Source organism: Choristoneura fumiferana, chromosome 6 (genome assembly GCF_025370935.1).
Source record: "Choristoneura fumiferana chromosome 6, NRCan_CFum_1, whole genome shotgun sequence".
NCBI classification, from domain to species: domain Eukaryota; kingdom Metazoa; phylum Arthropoda; class Insecta; order Lepidoptera; family Tortricidae; genus Choristoneura; species Choristoneura fumiferana.
Window position 1 is genome coordinate 831,877 of NC_133477.1, and position 25,893 is coordinate 857,769.

The window sequence follows — 25,893 nt, forward strand, 5'->3', positions numbered from 1 at the left end:
CTGGAGGAGTGAAAGATATTGAAGTCTGCTGCTGATCACAATTTTTTTGAGCCAATTGCAAAGGAGTGTTAGTTAGACTTGAATTTTTTTCCGAAATATCATACCTACCATCCTGAGCTAAAATCACCACAGTTTCTCTATAGGTACCTTCTACTTAATACTCTTTGTCACATATTTGGCTGATGGTACTACATGCAGACGGCAGTTTGCAGTTGCGTCAAATCTCACTCTAGGTACTCAATTTAAACTTTTTGTCGTCAAGTATTAATTATTATTTAATTTAAGTCTATGGCTGCACCATTCATACATATTACCTCTCATATATTAGGTTTTCTAGAATCTTAGATCTATCTTTCTATCTACCGTACCTATGTACATAGATACTACGGCAAAACCTACTTCCTAGACAATGGACGGAGATAGAATAGGACAGAGGCCATATTTTTTTATACTAAACTACCTAAGTCTATGGCTAATGTCATATTCATAAATTTAGAATTATATTGCATTGAGGAAGTACTGAGGATTTGAGAATTTGTTAGATCTTGATTTGATTAGATCGCTTTATCAAAAGCATTTCTTTCTTGTATTTACAATTATCGTTGTTGAATAACGTATTACTTATAATTATCATTTATTATTGTTTTTATCCTAAGTGACATTATAATAATAGAAATCCTAACTTGATCGATATTAGTAGCTAAATTATGTTGAAGAAGTACGATGAGGTAATGTTTTTGAGTTTTACAAGCACATACAAATTCACATCGGATTTCGGGCTTAGGCTCGTAAAACCCACTCTCCCAAAAAGTACATTTCCTAAACACACGCTTTCCCAAAATATTCCATATCCCAAAATCTCCAATAGGTATGTACCTACTTGAAGTTGAGGATTATTTGCAGTAGTTCCTTCTCCAGTACTTTTAAGGGAACTTTTACACTGGATTCATTACAAGTGAAGAAGAAACATTTGTATGTAAATGAGCACAAGCAAAAACGCAATCGCATAATAGTTCCAAGGGCCCATGCACACGGTGTATCTAGGCGCATACGCAAAAGCTTGTAAATGCGCTCCAAATCAGATTCAGTCACTCTTGTACAGTCGATTTCATAAACTTGTAAGCTTAGATTCTTGTGAGCAAAAATGTCTGAACACGAAGTCGTGTTAAACAATAGAGAATTGTAACGGCGTAGGAACCGTGTTCAGATATTTTTGATGAAATCAAATGTTTGCTCATAAGTTTATAAACTCGACTGTTAGCTTTTTGAGAATTTTCGACGCCGTAAATGCGTCTAAAAAAACCGTGTGCGTAAGCACAATGAATAATCGTGGCGTAAGTCCTAAAGGAACTGCAGCGAATCATTCAAAGTTAATATGGAGCATTTCAGTTATATAATTACCATCTTGTATAGGCCGAGATGATGTTAAGATGACGCTTTCTAGGCTCTTAGTGAAATGCAAAAGGAATCGGAGACCTCTGACTCTACAAGAGGATGTAACGTTTTCAAAGTCCTGAAAGATGATGATTCCGATTATTACGATGATTACGGAGAGCCTGCCAAGGAACCCAGGGGATACTTTAAGGTAAACGGTTGCGTATTAAGTATAATACCTACCAAAGTTCAAAATACCAAAAAAAAAAACCATTCACCGTAAGTTTAAAATACTGAATGTGCGTTAGACTGCAAGTTTACGAACCCTCGTATGTGATCCAACGAAATAGAATAGAACGTAAGAGCTGGCACGAATCAACGGAATGAGTGAATGATCAGATTAGATTTATACACATATTGGATCCTTTGCTTTTCTGGCACTAGGTACTGCAATTTCTCTCGCACTAGATCTGTTTTATATAAGCAAGAAATATACTTCTAATAGAACAAAAGTGAAAAAAGAATTGCAGTAGTTCAATTAAAAGATTTAGTTAGGTAGACAGCGAAACAACCAGTGATAAACTTAAATTATTATTCTTAAAAAACAATATTTACAACATTACATATTGTAGGTATTTATAATATACAAATAACCAATGCTAGCGCAAAACAAAACAGTTTTACCTACAGAGTGTAGTGTCTGTTTTAGCGCAAAGCTCGTAAGGCCGAGAAGGCAGAAGTTGCGGAGTATCATAAGCTGCATTTGTTTAACGACGGTCTGCCGAGCAAGGACACTCAGTACGACTACACCAAGGACGTGGAGGAGAAAGCTAAACAGGAGGTCGCCGCCGGAGGCTTGGAAGGAACCTCTACTGCAAGAGCATCAGCACAGGACACTACTACTGGAGATGGGGAACCAGTACAGCAGACCAGAACTTCAGGCGGAAAACCAGTACAGGAGACCACTACTGCAGACAAAAAACCGGTACCGCAGACCACTGCTACAGACAAAAAACCGGTACCGCAGACCACTACTACAGACGAGGAACCGGTGACGGATGATGCTGATAAAGAAAAGGTGACTTCCATACATAACACTACATCCCTCAGGACGTAAAGCTGCGTTTCCACCAGAGATGTGCGAAGATGCGCACAACCGTATGCACTTCATTCGGTACTTCATTTGCCCGAATTTCACTTGCCATAGGTACCAACGTTTGCCATAAAATATATAGAACCCGAGCTGTTTTCAGGATTTGTTAAAATGTCATCTTATAGAATGCAGTAGGGTTAGGTTAGGTTAGATTATCTACACCCATATAGTAAATCCTCCATTATGCGTTCAAAAACCATAAATTATGACCGGCATTACGATATTGGATTCTATTATGAACACGGCAGTATCGTAATGAGATTTCAAACATCATTACAGCACCGGTGCAGTACGTAGGTAGACGTAGAGCGCGCGGCGTTCACGTGTCGCGCAGGTCGCGGGACGCGCACCAGCTGGGCTACTACGAAACTCGAAAATCGAAGTTCGTATCGTACCGTTCCGATGACGCTTATATTATTTACTTAATACGAAAGTGAGAGGGACGGTACGATACGAACTTCGATTTTCGAGTTTCGTAGTAGCCCTGCAGGCGCGCAGCTCGTGGGGCAGACATACCTAGTTCTCGTTAATGCAGGTCATTCTCAATGGTTCTTGAACACATGATAGAGGATTTATTATATGGATGTAGATAAAATATTGTATGCAATTGTACGTAATTAGGCCTTAAAACACTCATGTGACCTAGCTACGCCTCGTTTCATTAAACCACACTCGTAGACACTCGTGTTTTAAGGACCCCTATTACGATACAGTTGCATAAATAACTATTAATATCAGCTCTGAAGAAAACACTAGTATTTCAGAAATAAATTACTTTATGGCAAATGAACGCAAATGAACGAAAAAAAAAGCCGTGGTGGCCTAGTGGTTTGACCTATCGCCTCTCAAACAGAGGGTCGTGGGTTCAAACCCCGGCTCGCACCTCTGAGTTTTTCCAAATTCATGTGCGGAATTACATTTGAAATTTACCACGAGCTTTGCGGTGAAGGAAAACATCGTGAGGAAACCTGCACAAACCTGCGAAGCAATTCAATGGTGCGTGTGAAGTTCCCAATACACACTGGGCCCGCGTGGGAACTATAGCCCAAGCCCTCTTGTTCTGAGAGGAGGCCTGTGCCCAACAGTGGGACGTATATAGGATGGGATGATGATGATGAATGATGGCAAATGAAAATTATGGAAAACGATGCATTATGGATGGCATATGTAATTCGGGCAAACGATAGAGAACCGGTGAAAACGCGGACTAACTTCCCCATACTTGTCATCATAAACAATCATTAAATAGGTCGTAGCGGGGAATAAAAGATGAAACCCGGTTGGAATCGAGTTGTAAGGGCCACTCCACTCGCAACTTATACGTTTATGGTCCTCCAGGATATGATAGAGTCGTACACGCAAGACAAGTTCCGGGACGCGGTCCGGCGCATCGACATGGTGCTGGTGGCGGCCGACGACGACGAACTGCCCGTGCGCGAGGTCGTGACCTTCTACCTGCAGAACGTCCTGAAGGCGGGTCTGCACATCGAGACTTCGCCCGGCGTCGTGAGTGTCATTACGAGCCGTTACAGGCGGACTGCTTTCTATAACTGCAACTGCCGACATTTCAGTCGCAGCTAGCATGCAGTCGCGTGCAGTGATGCCAATGAGGGCTATCGCGTATGAATTCGCCACTAGAGGCGCTAGTGTAGCGTGAGGTCTCCGAAATGTCAAATCTCATAGTTTTTGGGTGAGCTACGCGGGTTTATTTATAATTAGAATAATTTTGTGAATATTTTGCAATTTCCGAAATTAATTATGGCAAATATGCGTTCCGGGGCAATAAATGTCTGTGTTTTGAGACAGTTTTGTCTTTCGGAAACCTTGGTCCTCCCTTTTTTCCGAACAAAACGGGGACTATGCAACACTGTGGCATGCTCGATATTTTTATGGCACGGTTTTAAGGTGTATTAAATATGATTTTAATCTAAACTTTGTTTTCACGCCCGTAATAACAGACTTTGCAAGCCATACTTAAAAACCTCACGCAACAGTGCGCCATCTAGTGAGACAAAAAACGATAGCCCTCATTGTAATGGAGTTGCGGCAACCGGTGAATGCAAGTGGAGTGGTTGTTCTAGGGGGGAGGTCTTTGTTCAGCAGTGGACGTCTTCCGGCTGATGATGAATGTAATTGCAATGGAAAACGTATTGACAGTCGGTAGGTAGGTACTTACGTTGTAGTTGAAATGAAGCCCGTCTGTAATGGCCCAAATCAGAGACGGCTTTCGAATAACCTACTCGTACCTAACCTACCATCCACTGTTACATTAAGTAGTTTGGTTTGGTAATTCTTCGGGCTATCGCTCATTTCGATGGTTCTTCTGCGAATCTCATTTTTGATTCGGTCTCCAGGGGAACTCCCTGGAACTCCCGAGCATAAACGCCCTAAGCTTCCCATTACATCAGCGTTATTGCCTATTTACTTAATTAATTTTAGAACCCTCTTCTTAATATAAGACCAAGCTAAGGTTCGTCGAATTAATTCTCTCCACCGATCCCTTTTTAAATTTAAGTATGCTTTAAAAATCTTCTAGATAATACTGCAAAGAATTAACATAGGTATACATTTTCGCTTATTTTGTGATCCTATAAATGAACAGTACTGAAAACCTGAAATTAACTACTTTGTTATTTAGCCTCATATTCGATTTGAATTCGAATTTATTCATACATATCATACATAACGTCTTATCTAATAAAATAAACCAGGTATGTGGCTATGTACCTATATATTTTTTTATAGATGCCGATCCACAGAAACCTGCTGTTCATCAAAGTACACGCTCCCGATTCAGTCCTGGACGAACATAATCACGCATTCGGCACGAAAACTTATTTCAGAGATGACCATCTCCGGTTCGTTCAACCCGGACTTTCGTTCTATGGTCGACTGCTGCCGTTCGCCAGGGTCACCCACGAACGGGAGCTGATCTCACTAGTCAGGTTTGTTCGGGCGACAAGTGGGTAAGATATTGGCTGAAAAGTTAAATTTGGACATTATTTGCTTAAAAAAACTTGTATGAAACAAGATAAAATGGAATTTTATGTGGATAATTATGGTAATAGCCAGTACCTTCTGCAGAGAATTCAGGCAGGGCAGGCAATTCGGGCAGTTCCTCATATTAATGAAAAATGGTTTAAGTGAATAAAGTTCATAGAACTTAAATATACCTGTTCAGCCTTTCTGTTTGACGTGGGTACGTGATCGCTTCTGCGGAAACAAAATATAGGTTTTATTTCTTGTGTATAGGCAATCAAACTCTAGTACTTTCCCACAAAGTAAAATTTCGAAATATACCGACACTTACTTTACTTGTACTTTATGCGAACATTTCGATAAATTTAAATGAATTCCAGGGACCAGTACGAAGAACCATTGCGTCTGTCGAACGAAGAAAGAAGTCTTATTGTGTACAAGATATTACTTCAACTGCCTTTTGGGAACAGTGTGAATATGATCGGGCTTAATAAGTAAGGCTATATATCTAATATACATTTAGTTGCAGAGAAAAGGAGCGACCACACCGCTGCTCAAAATACGCAGACGGTGCGGAATCGCAATTACGTGCCGTAAACGTCACGTCTTTTGATAGTGAGCATGCGGTAAAGTCAGCTAAAAATCCGTTTTAGAATAAAACATTAAATTAAAAAATCAAAAAACCCGACTGCCAAAACTAAAAGGAACAAAATAATCCTAGTGGTCTAGACCTCTGTTAAGTAGCTAATTTAAAGTTCAACAGTCGGGACCCATTACTAAGAGTTTTTGAGCGTCACGATTTAAATGGGTCCCGACTGTTGAACTTAAAATTAGCTACTTAACAGAGGTCTAGACCACTAGGCTTATTTTATTCCTTTTAGTTTTGGAAGTCGGGTTTTTTGACGTTTTTAATTTAGTGTTTTATTTTACACTTTTTTGATATTTATGTGAAAACGGTAGATTAAAAGTGTTATAACCCATATATATTTAGAATGGGCTAATTATTAGCTTTCATTTGATACCCATATTGTTACAATACAAAATATATTTTTTTCATTCCTCCGCCATTTTTTTTTCGCAGACGCCATATTGAAATATTATGTAGCCTATGTCACTCCGACAGTTATGACGAATCCAATGATACCTCATATGTCAAAATCCGTCTACTTAGCCGTTTAGGCTGCAGCGAGGACCAAAGAAATGGACATACATACCCACATGCATACATACATACATACGCTCGAAAAACATAACCCTCCTTCGGGCAGTCGGGTAATAAAAGAAAAAAAATTGCGTGCCAAAATGCATGTGGTTAAGCATGTCTGTCACACTGCGCATCAGCCAGCACTATTTATAAGTCTAATTTTACCGTATAACTAAATATAAAACGAAATAAACCATCTCATTTTATTTCTCGTTACCTACTTAAAAGGTCATTACCGACGGACTGCATTCCAACTGGAAGCACTGCCGACTGCCCATACATTTCAATTGCAGCCAGCTTGCAGTTTTGCCAACTGCAATCATCTGTAATGAAAAACGTACGGCAGTTGCCAGTTACATTGCAGTCGGAATGCAGTCCGTCCGTAACGGCCTCAATTTTTTTACTCTCGGTTTTTTTTGTTCCATCCGCATTTTTCTTGCCTCTGGAAGAAATGACCTAGAAATTATGCGCTATTACAGATTGATCGACCGCAGAATTTTATTGGATGCTTACGCTTTGCACGATGGACCACACTTTATCCCACGTAATCAAGACCCTAACGCCATCACCGCTAGACAGGTTTGTATCATTATCAGCTGATATGAACAGAGACATAAGCGGTGGTATGGTAGCCTAATGGTTTGATCTATACAGCAGTTATGTGGGTTCCAATCCGGGCTTGCATTTCAATTTTTAATCCCCGACGCAAAATTAGGATTGTGTTGTTGCAAAATTAGGCTTCACGAATTTTTTCATTTGATTTTCTTGTACCGGCACATAACGGCTTTGACGCATGAAATCCATCTGACTGAAGTTACATGTTTAGGGTTCCGTAGCCAAAATGGCAAAAACGGAACCCTTATAGTTTCGCCATGTCTCTCTGTCTGTCCGTCCGCGGCTTTGCTCAGGGACTAGAAAGCTGTAATTTAGCAAGAATATATATGTAAACTATGCCGACAAAATGGTACAATAAACAATTCAAAAAAAATTTTTTTTAGGGTACCTCCCATCGACGTAAAGTGGGGGTGATTTTTTTTTCTCATCCAATCTTGTAGTGTGGAGTATCGTTGGATAGGTCTTTTATTACACTACATTAGGGGGTTACATTATGGGGTTGCTAAAACGATTTTTCGATTCAGTGATTTGTTTGCAAGCGAGCATCCCCCCCCCTCTAAAATCTAAACCGGTGGGTGGAAAAATTTGAAAAAGTAAGTATATCAAACTTACAAGAAAAACTATAACGGTTAAGTTTTCTTGAGAATTATTAGTACTTTAAGAGTAAATAGCAGCTTAACTAAGGTATAAAATATACCTAAACTTGGAATATTCCGTACAAAATACGAAATCCTTAGAAATATATTACTTACTTTTTTCGTAATGGCTACGGAACCCTATTTCGGGCGTGTCTGACATGCTCTTGGCCGGTTTTTTATCCGAAGTTACATATCGACGACTACATTTGCATCACCAGATTTCACGTGCCTTTCTGAAACCATCTCGATACTGAAATATTTTGAATAAATTTTTAACCGACGACAAAAAACGGAGGAGGTTCTCAAGTTAACACGTATATATTTTTTTTTTTTAACATTTGCAATATTAATAATTTCATCAAACCATTTGCCTATCTAAGCCAGGTATTTTTTATGTTTGCAGATGTTGTTCTACAACTGGGTTGGAAAAATAAATGCGTATAAAGTGCACCCTCTGAGTCTGATCCGTGAATATTTTGGGCAAAGGGTAAATAGTTTTATTTGTATATACATGCACTCACTCACTTTTTGTCTGTCCTCTCATCCACTCAAAGGTTGACTGGTAGAGATAAGTTCGCCTTTGTACATATATTTCATTGTTTGTCATCTGTGTTTGTTAATAAAGAGTTTACATACATACATACACCTGGAAATGGTTACATTTTAGTATTCTGTGGAACATCACTTAGGTATTATAAGTGTCTTAAAAATGTTCTGGAGTATTTTATAGCTGATGGTTGATTAACAGATTTCACTAAAATATTATAACATATTTTTTCTAATTTTCAGATTGGGATGTTCTTCGCGTTCTACGAGTTTTACAATCATGCCTTAATGATAGCTGCTTATTCGGCGCAATTTTTTTCTTTATGTCCGTAAACGATACTGGCGATAACTACATCGTGTAAGTGATAATCATCGAACCCAGGTCCTCAGCATTCCGCGTGCGTGCTATAACCCCTACACCACTGCTGGACAGGAATCTAGACACGATTTTTTCCTATGCATACATATCTCAGGTTGCTTATTTCTACAATGCTACTTAAGCAAGTTAAGTTGTATTTGGGTATAAAAGTAACAAATTTGGAGTTGATATAAAAATTCCAAAAAGACTCCAAAAAAACAATCAAAATGTATACTTGATGTCATACAAAACATAGATAGAATAGAAGTTTAAAGCCGATCCGTTGAAGGGTTACATCTGGCAAGAACGATTCTGGCTAGATTATTGTTACTGACTGACAGTTAGTTGGCGGTCCGAGGCTAGGCCTTCCGCGATGCGGACCGTGTGGTCCGCCTATTGCCGACTCTGGGCCTAAACCACTAAGCTAGAGACTTGAAATTTGTCTTCTTCTTTTCTTTTGGTTAGTATTTATTAGGGCTTTTATCTGGTCAGTCCAGCGCATGGGAGAACGTCCTCTTAATCTTTTCCCATTGACCCTTCCCTTGAGCAACAAGTCGCTCTATGGAGTGCTCCCCACGTCGAGTCACATGTCCGAAATATCGGAGCATACGGGATCTCACTATGGACACAGAGTACATATATAACTATGGATGATAGCCTCTCCTTCACCTTTAGTTCTTCCAGTATGGACAGGTTGGTGCGGGCTGAGTCCATGACACTCGAAGCATACGTGTCCGACACCACATCTCGAGAGCATCGATTATTTTGCCTCTCGCGTTCTTTGACTCTCCAAGTTTCGGCACCATAAAGAAATATGGTGAACACTAGAGATCTTACTATAAAAATATCACTAGATCTATATCGCTAGATGGCATAAAGGTGCGACCAAACCATAGCAAACGGTGCGGAATTGCAGTGACGTGTCTTAAACGTCACGACTTTTGTTCGGTAAAGTAAAGACCTGAAGTTTACGACACGTCACTGCGTTTCCGTATTTTAAGCAGCGGTAGCATGCGATAACCGGGGTTCAGCTGAAAACCAGCGCTGCAGCTCTGGTTTCAGGGCTACGGCATATGCTGAGCTGAGTCCTTTTGGCATCACACTACAGCACAATATCTCTTATTTTCCTCTCTTCTCCTATTTATGTTTTTACTGTGTTTTTGTTGTGATGTAGTGTGTTTTTCTTGTCAATAAATGTTGTGAGTTTGAGTTTGAGTTTCGATAAAAACGGTGCGCATACGGGGCGTCACTGCGATTCCGTGCCGTCACCGTTTCTTAAGCAGCGGTTTGGTCGCACCTTTGTACTTTTAGGTTTAGGTAATTAACTAAATGTAAACAAACTTTAGCTGCTAAATTTGGCACATTCAAGGATATATCTGTCATTGTAATATAAACAAGACTAATGTATTTTAGTACAGAAATACAAATGTTTAGATAGTGGGAATTTCAATATTTAAAACACCAATTGACGTTGTGTTGTTTAGGTACATTTTTGTCTTACTCATATGACGTTCGCGGATAACGTTAACTATGTCATTTTTATAACAGGAATGACATTTGCAAAAACAAGACCGAGTACATGTGCCCGAGGTGCAACGTGTTTCCAGCGTGCCGCTTCTCGAGGATCAGCAACTTCTGCAAGCTGGCCAAGATCCACAAGGTGCTGGACGGCCCCTACGTTTTACACTACGGGGTATTTTTGGCTGTGTGGGGTAAGTTAATATTGTCCCTGTATCATCACCATCATATCGGCCGTAGGACGTCCACTGTTGGACGTAGGCCTCCCCCATAGACCTCCTGTCGCTTCGGTTGGAAGCGGCATGGATATGCATACTCAATAATAAATAATAATAATAATAAATATTCTTTATCTACACCCATATAGTAAACCATAGATAAATGACCAGCATTACGACATTGGATTCTATTATGAACACGGCTGTACCGTAATGGTCATTACGATATCATACATCATTACAGTACTTGCGCGCCACGCGTACGAGCAGCAGCAGGTCGTCGCGGGCGCAGCTCGTGGGGCAGACATACCTAGATTTTGGTAATGCAGGTCATTCTCAAAGGTTCTTGAACACATTATAGAGGATTAATTATATGGATGTAGATAAAATATTGTATGAAACTGTACGTAATTAGGCCTTAAAACACTCATGTGACCCTATTATGAAACTCGGCTACGCCTCGTTTCATAAACCACACTCGTGTTTTAAGGACCCCTATTACGAAACAGTTGCATAAATAACTATTATTTGAACAATAGCAATTTGGTAATGCATCAAAAAGTGAAAACGATGCCACTTGCAAAAGTTTAAAACTGTCACAGATAGCAGCGCCCCTTCAATTAGGTATGCTTTATCCACCATCACCATCCATCGTGAACCCGCGGCTTTAATCAGGGCATTCGTCCATCTAATTGGTGGACGCCCTAAAATTCTAAAAAGTTGCCAAATGTAAAGCAACCAAACCATCATCGCATATGACAATCGCCGTTGATGTAAGGCTTCATGGGCTCTCGACTTTACCGGCAATTCATACTTTTCTCATTCTCCATATCAACTTGCCCCCCCCCCCCTGGGCCTGGGCCTGGGCGACGCCCCGACGCCCTTGGCTGCGCCTGCCGATCAGTGTACTTTATTCGACATTCGATGCTGTATGTGTCGTGTTGCATCCCCTGAGGGGTCATTCACGGGTAATCTGTGTGTGTGTTGCATAGTGAGTCAACGTAAGTCAATACCACAAAAATACACCTGAGACAAATAGAAAAATTATCTTTACACTTTATGGCTTTTCAGAACCGATGTTGCCCACTTTTTCCCCTGCTGGGTGATGCGCACACATTTTTTAGGGTTCAGTACTCAACGGGTCCAAAAGGCTCTATTAAGTTACTGTCACTCACATGTCCGTCTGTTTGTCTTTCGTCTGTCACACAGGTTTTATAGCCAAATGGATGGGGCTGGTTTCCAGATTTTCACCATAAACTACATATTACTAGACGAACCGACCTTGCTTGACAGCGTGACCGAAAGTGAGATGGACCTGTCTGTGTAAATTTGAAAATGTCTGTGTGAGTTTTAGAGTTGCCCTCACTGCTAAATATGAGTTGTCGATAACCATAGGTACCGTATCCCCGGTATCCCCGTGTATATCCGGTTTCGTCATATAGGTAAGGTACACTGTACAAATAAATCTTAAGGGCTGTTGTAGTAAAGTAGGTAAGTACTAGAAACTTCATAAACATTTCTAAATTAAAAAAAATCCAGCAAACATCTATCACTCCCACTCATGTCACTCGTCGTTAAATTTACACTAGAGAGTTAGGTAGGTTAGGTACCTATATTAAGAGTATGTCAAGAGTGTAAATAGTAAGCTATAAATAAAACACAAACAAGATACGTAAAATATGGAAGTTGCAGGCGAAGTCCAAAAACCCATTTAGATGGAATAAATTTACTTAAAATATAAAAATTACATTAAATAGTTCTTAAACCTAACAACCTAAGAGCCTGAGCCAATGCGATGCTAGTAATTGACTAACTCTTGGAGGCTACGTCCACCGCTGGCGCGCGGTGCTTGGTCAGCGGCGGCACTCGGAGCTCGGAGAAGCCTCGGTGCCGCAGCGCGTGCGCCGCGCCCGGGCCGTCGCTTTGTCGAAACACCTACTCTCTCTCTGAAATAATTTATTTGAATTTCTAGCAACCTCATTGTGCGTACTTTGGAAACGCAAAGAAAGTTTTTGGAAGTGGCTGTGGGAAATAAATACAGATGAAGTCCGTGAATCATTTAGGTAAATATTTTTTGCCGAAATCATATTTCGAAAAGCACAGGTCGAAAGTATATCTATTGAAAATACTTAATAGGTAAGAAGTTACTTTACATCATTTTAATATGGATTTAACAGTAATTGAATGAAAGTTTAATTTTGTCAGTTTGCATTTTGTGTCACTTTGCTACCCTTACAAGTTTTCTAAATGAGTAATTCATAAATATACTAACTATTCAATACTCAAGTTTTCTTTTTATTTCATTTTTAATAAAAAAAATATAAAAATTTGTTCATTCCACGAAATGCGATTTGCTTCTAGTGAAAAATCTTAGGACTTGCAATACCACTGAAAGACATATCCCGAATTAATTTGATATAGATACGTAGTTCTTACCTAGTTACTTGTTGTTTTGTTTGTCAGACCAGAATATTCAATGAAATACACTATCAAGCCTCGATCCCGGCGCACGGGTGTGATGCAGAATTATACCACCGGCTTCGAGAAGTACGGACGCGCGCTCGTGGTCACCGTGCTGTGCGGTGCGCTGGTGAGTCGGCGCAGCACGTGGCGGTTGGCGGTTGGCGGTGGCGGGCCGAGCCAATGAGGGCTATCGCGAATGAATTCGCCGCTAGAGGCGCTAGTGTAGCGTGAGGTCTCCGAAATGTCAAATCTCATAGTTTTTGGGTGAGCTACGCGGGTTTATTTATAATTAGAATAATTTTGTGAATATTTTGCAATATCTGAAATTAATTATGGCAAATATGCGTTCCGGGGCAATGAATGTCTGTGTTTTGAGACAGTTTTGTCTTTCGGAAACCTTTGTCCTCCCTTTTTCCGAACAAAATGGGGACTATGCAACACTGTGGCATGCTCGAAATTTTTATGGTACGGTTTTAAGGTGTATTAAATATGATTTTAATCTAAACTTTGTTTCACGCCCGTAATAACAGACTTTGAAAGCCATACTTAAAAACCTCACGCAACAGTGCGCCATCTAGTGAGACAAAAAACGATAGCCCTCATTACGCACGTTACAGACTGACTGCACGACAACCGCAACGTGACTGCAACTGCCGGCTGCAATGGAAAATTTATGGGCAGTCGGCAGTTGGCAGTTACGTTGCAGTTGGAATGCAGTCCGTCTGTAACGGGCAACGCCCCCTATAGTATCAAAAAATTACAGCTATAATGATACGAGTAGACCATCTATTGCTATATTGAAATTTGAAAAACTACTTAATTGTAAACCATTAACGCGTTCGGGAAAGTTAGTTTAGCTGTCATTTTTTGATGGTAGATTGAAGGCCGTCTACCATCTTAAGGAGCGGCCATACCGCTGCTTGAAAAACGGCGACGGTACGGAATCGCAGAGACGCATCGTATGCGCACCGTTTTTAGGGTTCCGTAGCCAAAATGGCAAAAACGGTACCTTTATAGTTTCGCCGTGTCTGTCTGTCTGTCCGTCCGCAGCTTTGCTCAGGGACTATCAATGCTAGAAAGCTGTAATTTTGCACGAATATAGGGCAGAATTAAGTACCGGTTTTGGCCACCTAAGCCCGTTTTTGGCCAGTTGACATTTGCATTTGCAGCCGTAAACGTCAGGACTTTACCGCATGCTCTCTACTACGTTTACAGTACCCTTAGTGTAAGTTTTCGGTTACAAAATACGTCTCGATCGCGTTCGCGTTAAAATCTCAATTTGTATGGAAACATGAACAGCGCATCTAGCGGAACGTTTGCGATGTTCGTGTTTGCATACAAATTGAGATTTTAACGCGAACGCGATCGAGACGTATTTTGTAACCGAAAACTTACACTAAGGGCACAGCACGTCACTGCGATTCCGCACCGTCTGTGTATTTTGCGCAGCGGTGTGGAGGGCATGCGATAAAAACGGTGCGCATACGATGCGTCACTACGATTCCGTACCGTCACCGTTTTTTAAGCAGCGGTTTGGCCGCTCCTTTAAGTGATTTCACTCGTCATGCTCATAAATTTTGTATTTATGCTGGATGTGTGTGACATTCTTAATAGTGTATATAAATATAAAGTACTTTAACTATTCGTCTAAGACCAAGCCAAAATATCAATCCTCAGCTGCAGCTCGATAGCTGTATATGCAGTTAATTGCAAATTAACCTTGTTTTAATTTCAGGGCTCAAATAGTGTTTTTTTGTTAAGTCTTTTCTTGGAATTCCTTTTTTTAGTGCCATGCCAATACCTTATTGTGGTCTATAGATCTATTGTGCACTCATATCGCCGTTTTGATTCTTTCTAAATAACAGCGATGTTCTCTGTTGCCTTGTTTTTCATTGGTGTGTGTCGCGCAGTACGGAGCGCCGGTGTTAATGCTGGTGCCCTTGTTTGAGCACAAACAGAAGACGGACATTAACCTGATGAAGGATAAGGTCGTGTCACAACGTAACGAAGACATAGCGTTTATAGTGATATTTGCTATTAAACTCGTTATTATACAAATAATTGGTGAACTTGTAAGTACTGGCCACGTGTTCTAATAATGTAATATTACCTGGGCGATCGAGCTCCGCGCGGGCTAAAACTCGGTAACCCAGAGATAAGACCAAGCTAGATCGACTTTTCATCCCCGAAAACCCCTACATACCAAATTTCATCGAAATCGTTGGAGCCGTTTCCGAGACTATATCTACATATACATTATATACAAGAATTGCTAGTTTAAAGGTATTAGATAGATATATAGATAGATAGACGTAATATCAGTAAGGATTAATATCCACAGAGTTTTTTTTGGGTGCCTTTGTCTTAAATTTGTTACATAATTTTAGTGCATATACTCGCAGCTCACACGATCCTTAGTTTATCACTCGAAAGTACAGATGTGCAAGTTGCGGAAAAATTCCAAAAACTTGGAAAAGTTCTCGAAATTTTTTGGAAATTTTCACAAGATATATAGGAACGGAAAGTTCTATCCTCATACAAAATTGTGTGAAGTTTCCGAAATTTTCCTATATGAAAACTATGGTATTTTGGAAACTTTCTTTGGCATATTAGTATATAGGTACTTGAAAGTAGGTACTAGTGGTGCTTAAGTTACGTCACCTGCTTACTGGATTTTATTGTATTTGTCATCCAATGAAATAAAATGCAATATCTATTATTTTTTACAGATTTACAGAATACCAGTTCATTATATAACCAAATTAGTGGAAAATCACAGAACTTATGAGTGTTACGCGCGCGCGTTCGCACTCAAAACCTTCCTGGCGGCCTTCATGTTGACTTTTCCGATATTGTTTTACTACGCATGGGTGAAGGTACATTTTGAAATAATTAAGAAATTTATTTACCCAATCATTTTTGCTGAACTGCACTCCTACAAGGGCTACAAGGCCGTGGTGTACTTAATAGGTTAATAACGTAGTTAGTTCTTATCTTCTAAGCAACCGGGCTTTGATGGGAGTTTTCATTTAGAGAAAATATGGACTTAGAATAAATAGAATATAATACATTTATTTGGTGTAAAAAAAGTTTGTATTTACATGAAATCTTAATCTAAATATTAACTGCACCAAAATGGATGCCTCTCAGCAAATGCCATGTCTGAAGTTCTTTAGTCATGGCGTTGGTTTGAATAATAAAGCTAGACTAAACTAAACATGTGGAGAGATGTAGCAGGTGAATTATAAAAGCGCAACAAATAGACGCAACTAAATAGGTAATATAAAGATCAATCAGAGTTCCAACATCACGTAAATAATGTCGTTTAAAGTGTAAGTAGAATAATAAAGAAATTAAGTTATGTCTCACCTATAGGTACTCATAGTTGTGAATGCCAGACCTCCAGTTTGCAAGTCCAACACTATACTATCCCGCTTAACCACCACGCAGATGACAATATTTAATATAAATTACTGATCTTCTTGCGCGTGAAGTTGTGGGGCGGAGGCTTAAAGGAGACAATTAAACAGCACAAGCGTTGCGTAAATACTGAATGTATTAATTGAAACACCTTAGTTATAAGTACATTATTAATATTAATATGTAAAACTATACTACTTACAATCCTATAAAAATATGGCACAACTCAAAAGCACGCGTTTTCCTAGAGCAAGACCAGGCTCGCCTCCAAAACCCATACATGTAACAAATTTCGTCGAAACTGTGAGAGCCGCTTTCTCAAAACAATCTAGAAATAAGAAATAAAATTAGAATAATTGCCGTTTTAAAAATATATAAGATACTAGCGCCCCGCCCCGGCTCCGCGCGGGTACAATTTTTAAAATAACCTTTGTTCCTTTGGACTGTCGGGTAAAATGGTCTCAAAGGCACTTCACATAAATTTTTCAGCTCCTTTCCCAAAAACTATACCAGCGCATGCTGATGATAGAATGAAATGTATTTTATAATAAATTTAGTATTTTAGAAAATATATTAGAAATGGAATTGCTAAAAAAAACCCTGGACAGGCTATTTTTAATTATTGAAAAAAAAAAATGATTTTTAATAAATTTTTGTTGCATCATCGAGATAATAAGACAATTTTACATTAACTTAAAAGTATAATACATATAGAATATGTGGACGTTGGGTTTGCTATTGTTTACCTGGACGAACTACTGGGTTGCCAGTTATTATGTCGATGCCAGTTACTTTCATTTGATTAGATAATAGAACAAATTGTATATCAACGTAAGCGCTGTTTTATTGTGAACACGTTGATATAGGGTTGTCTGCATTTAATTAAAAATCATTAAAAAAAAATAAAAAAAAACCTGTCCAGGATTTTTTAGCAAAATCATTTCTAATATATTTTCTAAAATACTAAATTTATTATAAAAATACATTTCATTCTATTATCAGACCGGTGAAGATCTTTTCAAGTTCGGATCTTCTACTATATTTTATGGCAACTTTTTTCACACTTTGAGTTAAATTGTTGAATTTTTAGTATGGAACCCTAATTTTTTGTGGTAAGTAATTAAAAAATATAGCCTATAGAACTTTGGAATAATTTAACATTCTAATAGTGAAAGAATTTTTAAAATCGGTCCAGTACTTTTTGAGTTTATTCGTAACATACATCTATAAATCCAAATCTTTCCTCTATAAAATATTAGTATAAAATATTAGACATAGATTGCGATTTAAATATTGACAGAAGGGGCAGGACGAGATAAAAGTAGTTCCTGCTTACGACAGTTTCTGTTTGTTCGTTTCAGGGTCTTGAATATTTTTTGCCAGTAAGACTAGAGTCGTATGCCAAAAGAGATGTGTTCTTGGAACGTCGCGGCCAGTTCAGTTTCACGCACTGCGGCCCCTTCACCTGCCTGGACGAGGTGTTCTTCGTGCTCCTGGCGACCATCCTGATCAAGTACATGGCGATGCCATTCGCAGTGTACCTCAAAGGGTAAGTGTTACGTGTTAAAAAAACGCGATTTTGAAAATAAGCTATTCATTTTGCTACTAGGAAATAGTGTTTCTGGTGAATTGATCTAACCAGCCCATCGCGCGCGCCGCCGCCCTTTGCTCGCCGTCCCGCGCGCGCGCAGCTTCTTGTTAATAATAGATCTAACCAGCCTATCGCGGGCGCCGCCGCCCTTTGCTCACCGTCCCGCGCGCGCGCAACTTCTTGTTCATAATTGATCTAACCAGTCCATCTCGCGCGCGCCGCCGCCCTTTGCTCGCCGTCCCGCGCGCGCGCAGCTTCTTGTTCATAATTCCTTATTTAGCACTCATAAGACATAATGTATTAATGTACCTAATAATATTTTTCCATAGGTTAATCATTAATACTCTGACTGACTACAATCAATGTGCCGTCATCACTAAAGATGCCCCATCCTGGGAACGAGAATACAGGCTAGAGACGGTCACAGAAGTAATGATGGCCAGAAAACTCACAGTGTTAAGTAAGTAACTCAGCGTATTTTTAACCCCCGACGCAAAAAGAGGGGTGTTATAAATTTGACCACTATGTGTGTCTGTCTGTGGCACCTTAGGTATAGGTATTAGCGGGCTGTTTTCCGCAACTCGACGTCTAAGTGCGCCTATTTTGCGTGATTAGGCTGTAGGCACTATTCATGCCAGCCTAGCTCCTAGAGGAAGCCTAGCAGACCCTTCACGTTGCCGGCGACTTCCTGCAGTGACCTCGGTGATTCAAGGTGTAGTGCCCTGTAGCTTGCCACACCAGAGCATCCCAGAAGGATGTGAGTGGCTGTCTCTTCTGCCTCCATGCATGCTCTGCACAGGGGGCTGTCTGTAACACCTAGATTATGTAAGTGCTTGTTTAGAAAGTCGTGTCCAGTAAGAGCTCCGACCAGCAGTCGGAGTTGATCCCTCCTAAGTCCGCGAAGCTTGCGGGACAATCCGGGGTTGATCGTCGGGAGGGCTTCTCTGGTTTGCCTGCATGTATCTAGGTTTGTCCAATATTGTTGGTGCATTACCTTGGTATTGTGTCGCAGTTTGCCACGCAGCCATCCAAAGGGCAGAGGTAGGATGGGTTCGGGACCGAAGACCTTCATCTCCGACCCCCCTCTAGCCAATCGGTCCACTGTGTCCTTTTATCCATTGTAGTGTTATGGTGTTTGTCTCACTAACCAATGTTAGAGCTCGATGGCACTCGTAGATTAGCCCTGATGTCATGCCCTGATGTCGCTCTGCAGGGCTTGCAAGACCAATTTGCTGTCAGACAGTATACGGATAGAAAAATTCTGGACCTTTCTGGTAACGTGTCAATCGCTGCAGTTACCATTATGACTCCCATACATTCCGCTTGGAAGACGGTATTATGGGCTCCTGGTGACGTTGATATGTTGATATTCAGGTCCTCTGAGTGTGTTCCAGAGCCTGTACCAGTTGATGTCTTTGACCCGTCCGTGAAGATCCTTAGCTCTTTCAAGTTGAGTTCCTCACCCGGGTCTTCGTGTAGATGTATCTTGTATTTTTTATCGAATACGTACTGTTTCGGTATCCTGTTGGTGACCGCCTGAAAGAGTGGTTCCTTGTGTACTAGTTCATCAAGCAGTTTTGCGTGTGGAACTCTTACGGTTTTCCATAGGTTTAACTTTTTTAGCCTTACCGCCGTCGCTCCCGCCTCCTGTTGGATAAACAAGCGACAGGCCCAGTAGAGCTTCCAGGGCCGCAGTCGGAGTAGTTCTCATGCAGCCCGTGGTTGCCATGCAAGCCAGCCTCTGGAATCGTTGTAGCTTTGCTTCGACAGTGATTAGTTTGGCTCGTGGCCACCAAACCACTGCACCATAGCTGATTATAGGTCTGATGACTGACTGGTATAGCCATAGAGTGACCTTGGGTGATAAACCCATTGCTTACCTATCATTCTACGGCACTGCCAGAAAGCCACTGTGCCCTTGTCGATCTTGTTGTTGAGATGGTTACTCCAGTTCAGTTTGCTATCCAGTATTACTCCTAGATACTTTACCTCCGAACTGTAGTTCCGTGTTGAACAATCTGGGGGGAGTTATAGTTGCCCAGCAGTCATTTGTTTGTGAACATTACCTGTTCCATCTTCTTGGGGTTGACAGTTAGTTCGTTTTCGATGCACCATCGTTCCACGATCCGTATTGCCTGCTGCGTGACGTCACACACAGTGCTGCTGACTCTACCGCTTATTAGTATAGCAATATCGTCAGCGTACCCGATCGTGTAGTAGTACTAGTAGTGGTGTTGGTTGACTCTGGTTATGAGGTCACTAGCTTTTGCCCGCGGCTTCGCACGCGTTAAATTTGGGGTAACATAGATTTACTTTCTACGATCCTTTTTTTACTGTTTTGATTGATTTTTCGGAGGATTATGTGGCAGATACAGACAGTCGTTGTTTTAGACAGATGGTGCAAATTATTGGAATTCAAAAATCGACCCAAATAATAATAATTCATACAAACTTTGAACTCCTGTTTCACAAATTCAGGGGTGGAATTCCAAATCAATAGCTTAGCGCCACATATCCAAGCGTACTCATTCCGTCCTACACCCACTGTGGCACCTAGCTCTTAAACGGGTGAACAAGGCGGTATTTTCATTTGAAAGCAGGCTTTCTAGCGATTCTTCATATACATGTTTCATCACAATCCGTTCAGCCGTTTTTGAGATATTGAGATTTGAAGTGACAATGTCGGGGGTTTTTCCAACTTTTCGTTGGTTAGGTAGGTTAGGCTATTTATCTTTAAATTACTTATGTGCCACTAACGTGTAATAAACAATAACCTTGCGAAACATTAAAGTCCAAATTTTCATCCAAATCGAGCGTCCCCCCCCCCTCTAAAATCTAAAAAAATCAGAATGGTAGTAAATTGATTGCTTGAGATTGTTGTAGATTGCTTGAGAATTAGTAGTAGGTATAGTTTAAGAGTAAATAGCAGCCTATGGTATAAAACATACCTAAACTTGGAAGATTACGTACACACTACGAAATCCTTGGAAAAATCTTATCTCCGCCTCAGTGGAGCCGCAGCCTTAGATAACTTAAAAATATGATAACCAATGTAAGGAATGTCTTTTTGATTCTAGTGATGCAGTTCGCTTTGGTGACACTAGTGGGAGTTGCATTTCCCTTGGCGCCGCTGCTGCTGCTGATCCGTAACTTCTGCGACATCAGGTATGTACCTACTGTGTCAGGTACCAGCAGATATTCCATGCTGCTTGTTTTCTAGAACCTATCGCAGCGCCATCTACTTGCTCAAATTGTCTTGATTAAGTTGAATTGAGTCAGTATAATTATTAAGATGCGTTTTGTTATTTAATGTCATCAACTTTTTGCGAGACGTCTTACCCTTTAAGGTGCGGCCAAACCGCTGCTTAAAAAACGGTGACGGCACGGAATCACAGTGACGCACCGTATGCGCACCGTTTTTATCGCATGCTCTCCACACCGCTGCTTAAAATACGGAATCGCAGTGACTTGCCGTAAACGTCAGGTCTTTACCGAAAAAAAGTCGTGACGCTTACGGCACGTCACTGCGATTCCCCACCGTTTGCGTATTTTAAGCAGCGGTGTGGAAAGCATGCAAAAAAACGGTGCGCATACGATGCGTCGCTGCGATTCCGTACCGTCGCCGTTTTTTAAGCAGCGGTGTGGCCGCTCCTTTAGTGTGTATAGTCATTTCGCGACTTCTCCCTTTTGTAGTTCTTAAACTTGACGGTTTTTTTATTATATTCGTAAATTATGTACCGGACGGTTAATAGGTAAGGACAAGGTTTGCCACTATTGCTTATAATAATCGTGAGTTGAATCAGTTGAATCGTATAATTTAGTACCTTCTTTTACAAATATCAAATTAAATTTTCAAAAAATAGTAGATTGTTCAACGAGGGAGGCAAAGAAGCAATATCACATGAGATAAATTGGCACCCGAGCATAGCGAGGGTGTCAATATTTCGAGTGTGATATTGGTGTTTTTCCCGAGTTAAACACTGCTTTTCATTTCGACTACAAGGAAAGTAAATAATATATATGTGAGAATACGAGAAAAAAATGTATTTAATTAAAAGCTTAACAAAAAATAATAGAAAAATTGTACAATTAATTCAGTTAAACTGCAACTAACTACTGCCCGTACGTTTCAATGCAGTTTTACCAACTGTAATGAAAAATGTACAGGCAGTGGGCAGTTGACGGTTAGGTTACGGTTACGGACGCGGTCCGTGCGTGACGGAGACCTGACCGGTGTTGGGCATTGGGCAGGTACGAGGCGCGCATGTTCGTGCAGTGCCGCCGGCGGCCGCTGCTGCTGGACACGGCGCTGGGCGTGTGGACGCCTGTCCTCCAGCATCTGGCGCTCTTGAGCGTCCCTTCTATCGTAAGTGATGTCGCAGAGATCGGATTTTTTGCGGCAAAAGTCTACTTTGTAGCACTGGATTATTTTCGTACTTATACTTATATATTTTTTTGCAATAGGTATCTGTCATCTTGCTTATGAATGTTATAGTTACCTATCCCACACTAGTTGCCAGCTCCGCCTCGCTGCCCCGCGCCGCTCATCCCACACTAGTTGCCAGCTCCGCCTCGCTGCCCCGCGCCGCTCATCCCACACTAGTTGCCAGCTCCGCCTCGCTGCCCGCGCCGCTCATCCCACACTAGTTGCCAGCTCCGCCTCGCTGCCCCGCGCCGCTCATCCCACACTAGTTGCCAGCTCCGCCTCGCTGCCTCGCGCCGCTCATCCCACACTAGTTGCCAGCTCCGCCTCGCTGCCCCGCGCCGCTCATCCCACACTAGTTGCCAGCTCCGCCTCGCTGCCCCGCGCCGCTCATCCCACACTAGTTGCCAGCTCCGCCTCGCTGCCCGCGCCGCTCATCCCACACTAGTTGCCAGCTCCGCCTCGCTGCCCCGCGCCGCTCATCCCACACTAGTTGCCAGCTCCGCCTCGCTGCCCGCGCCGCTCATCCCACACTAGTTGCCAGCTCCGCCTCGCTGCCCGCGCCGCTCATCCCACACTAGTTGCCAGCTCCGCCTCGCTGCCCCGCGCCGCTCATCCCACACTAGTTGCCAGCTCCGCCTCGCTGCCCCGCGCCGCTCATCCCACACTAGTTGCCAGCTCCGCCTCGCTGCCCGCGCGCCGCTCATCCCACACTAGTTGCCAGCTCCGCCTCGCTGCCCCGCGCCGCTCATCCCACACTAGTTGCCAGCTCCGCCTCGCTGCCCGCGCCGCTCATCCCACACTAGTTGCCAGCTCCGCCTCGCTGCCCCGCGCCGCTCATCCCACACTAGTTGCCAGCTCCGCCTCGCTGCCCGCGCCGCTCATCCCACACTAGTTGCCAGCTCCGCCTCGCTGCCCCGCGCCGCTCATCCCACACTAGTTGCCAGCTCCGCCTCGCTGCCCCGCGCCGCTCATCCCACACTAGTTGCCAGCTCCGCCTCGCTGCCGCGCGCCGCTCATCCCACACTAGTTGCCAGCTCCGCCTCGCTGCCCCGCGCCGCTCATCCCACACTAGTTGCCAGCTCCGCCTCGCTGCCCCGCGCCGCTCATCCCACACTAGTTGCCAGCTCCGCCTCGCTGCCTCGCGCCGCTCATCCCACACTAGTTGCCAGCTCCGCCTCGCTGCCCGCGCCGCTCATCCCACACTAGTTGCCAGCTCCGCCTCGCTGCCGCGCCGCTCATCCCACACTAGTTGCCAGCTCCGCCTCGCTGCCCGCGCCGCTCATCCCACACTAGTTGCCAGCTCCGCCTCGCTGCCCCGCGCCGCTCATCCCACACTAGTTGCCAGCTCCGCCTCGCTGCCCCGCGCCGCTCATCCCACACTAGTTGCCAGCTCCGCCTCGCTGCCCGCGCCGCTCATCCCACACTAGTTGCCAGCTCCGCCTCGCTGCCCCGCGCCGCTCATCCCACACTAGTTGCCAGCTCCGCCTCGCTGCCCCGCGCCGCTCATCCCACACTAGTTGCCAGCTCCGCCTCGCTGCCCCGCGCCGCTCATCCCACACTAGTTGCCAGCTCCGCCTCGCTGCCCCGCGCCGCTCATCCCACACTAGTTGCCAGCTCCGCCTCGCTGCCCGCGCCGCTCATCCCACACTAGTTGCCAGCTCCGCCTCGCTGCCCCGCGCCGCTCATCCCACACTAGTTGCCAGCTCCGCCTCGCTGCCCCGCGCCGCTCATCCCACACTAGTTGCCAGCTCCGCCTCGCTGCCCCGCGCCGCTCATCCCACACTAGTTGCCAGCTCCGCCTCGCTGCCCCGCGCCGCTCATCCCACACTAGTTGCCAGCTCCGCCTCGCTGCCCCGCGCCGCTCATCCCACACTAGTTGCCAGCTCCGCCTCGCTGCCCCGCGCCGCTCATCCCACACTAGTTGCCAGCTCCGCCTCGCTGCCCCGCGCCGCTCATCCCACACTAGTTGCCAGCTCCGCCTCGCTGCCCCGCGCCGCTCATCCCACACTAGTTGCCAGCTCCGCCTCGCTGCCCGCGCCGCTCATCCCACACTAGTTGCCAGCTCCGCCTCGCTGCCCCGCGCCGCTCATCCCACACTAGTTGCCAGCTCCGCCTCGCTGCCCCGCGCCGCTCATCCCACACTAGTTGCCAGCTCCGCCTCGCTGCCCCGCGCCGCTCATCCCACACTAGTTGCCAGCTCCGCCTCGCTGCCCCGCGCCGCTCATCCCACACTAGTTGCCAGCTCCGCCTCGCTGCCCCGCGCCGCTCATCCCACACTAGTTGCCAGCTCCGCCTCGCTGCCCGCGCCGCTCATCCCACACTAGTTGCCAGCTCCGCCTCGCTGCCCCGCGCCGCTCATCCCACACTAGTTGCCAGCTCCGCCTCGCTGCCCCGCGCCGCTCATCCCACACTAGTTGCCAGCTCCGCCTCGCTGCCCCGCGCCGCTCATCCCACACTAGTTGCCAGCTCCGCCTCGCTGCCCCGCGCCGCTCATCCCACACTAGTTGCCAGCTCCGCCTCGCTGCCCCGCGCCGCTCATCCCACACTAGTTGCCAGCTCCGCCTCGCTGCCCCGCGCCGCTCATCCCACACTAGTTGCCAGCTCCGCCTCGCTGCTTCGCGCCGTTCATCCTCTGCTGTACCTATAATTATTTGTTTGTTAGTAGTACTCCTTCAATGTGTTGTCTGTTGCAGGCGCTTACGTTAGCTCGAGCTACAAAAGCAGTTCCAAGGAAAGTATATATGGATAGCAATGGAAGTATGAAAGGATATTTATTCTATTCCATGTATAGAATGCCGACACAAGTAAGTTAATTTAGTGTTATATTAATAGTTATTACTTACCTACTCTTCTTTTTCTTTAAATCCATTTATTAGACATGTTTAGTAGCTGACCTAACAACAACATCTTTATCTTTTATGTTTAAAAAAAAAGATTGACTTCGCAACCTCTATAGTTACCTCGATTGGAAGCGGCTTGCATCCACCGTGAACCCGCGGCTTTAACCAGGTCATCCGTCCATCTCGTTGCTGGACGTCCTACGCTGCGTTTGCCGGTCCGCGGTCTCCATTCGAGAACCTTTCGATCTCAACGGCCATCTGTTCTCCGTGCTATATGGGCTGCCCATTGCCACTTAACGAGCTAATTCGCTTGGCTATAACAACGGTGACTCTTCTTCGGTGGTTCTTCAACGTATCTCCTCATTTCTGATTCGATCCCGTAGAGAAACCCCACGCAAATACAAACTATTAAAATATAAAAGTAAGATGGAATTATGGAGATCTACCTAATTCGGCGTTGAATATATTGTTAGCGGATAATCCTTCAGAGCTCCGAAACTATTGCCAGACAGGAAACGACATAAAATGGGCTATGGAGTTGGGATGCTGT

General features: G+C 43.5%; 1 protein-coding gene across 3 annotated transcripts in view; it reads left to right on the plus strand.

The window, feature by feature from the left end:
• Window positions 1–8,759: 8,759 nt before the first annotated feature.
• Window positions 8,760–25,893, plus strand: part of LOC141428780 (anoctamin-3-like) — a 33,632-nt gene continuing 16,498 nt past the window's right edge. For all 3 annotated transcript variants that reach the window (XM_074088789.1, XM_074088788.1, XM_074088790.1), the window contains exons 1-11: window positions 8,760–8,867; window positions 10,416–10,579; window positions 12,576–12,666; window positions 13,067–13,193; window positions 14,977–15,138; window positions 15,796–15,942; window positions 17,848–18,035; window positions 18,407–18,537; window positions 21,155–21,242; window positions 22,329–22,443; window positions 25,197–25,307. In XM_074088789.1, the coding sequence (XP_073944890.1) occupies window positions 8,833–8,867; window positions 10,416–10,579; window positions 12,576–12,666; window positions 13,067–13,193; window positions 14,977–15,138; window positions 15,796–15,942; window positions 17,848–18,035; window positions 18,407–18,537; window positions 21,155–21,242; window positions 22,329–22,443; window positions 25,197–25,307 (1,359 nt within the window). In that variant the 5' untranslated portion in view covers window positions 8,760–8,832. The remainder of the gene's footprint in view (window positions 8,868–10,415; window positions 10,580–12,575; window positions 12,667–13,066; window positions 13,194–14,976; window positions 15,139–15,795; window positions 15,943–17,847; window positions 18,036–18,406; window positions 18,538–21,154; window positions 21,243–22,328; window positions 22,444–25,196; window positions 25,308–25,893) is intronic.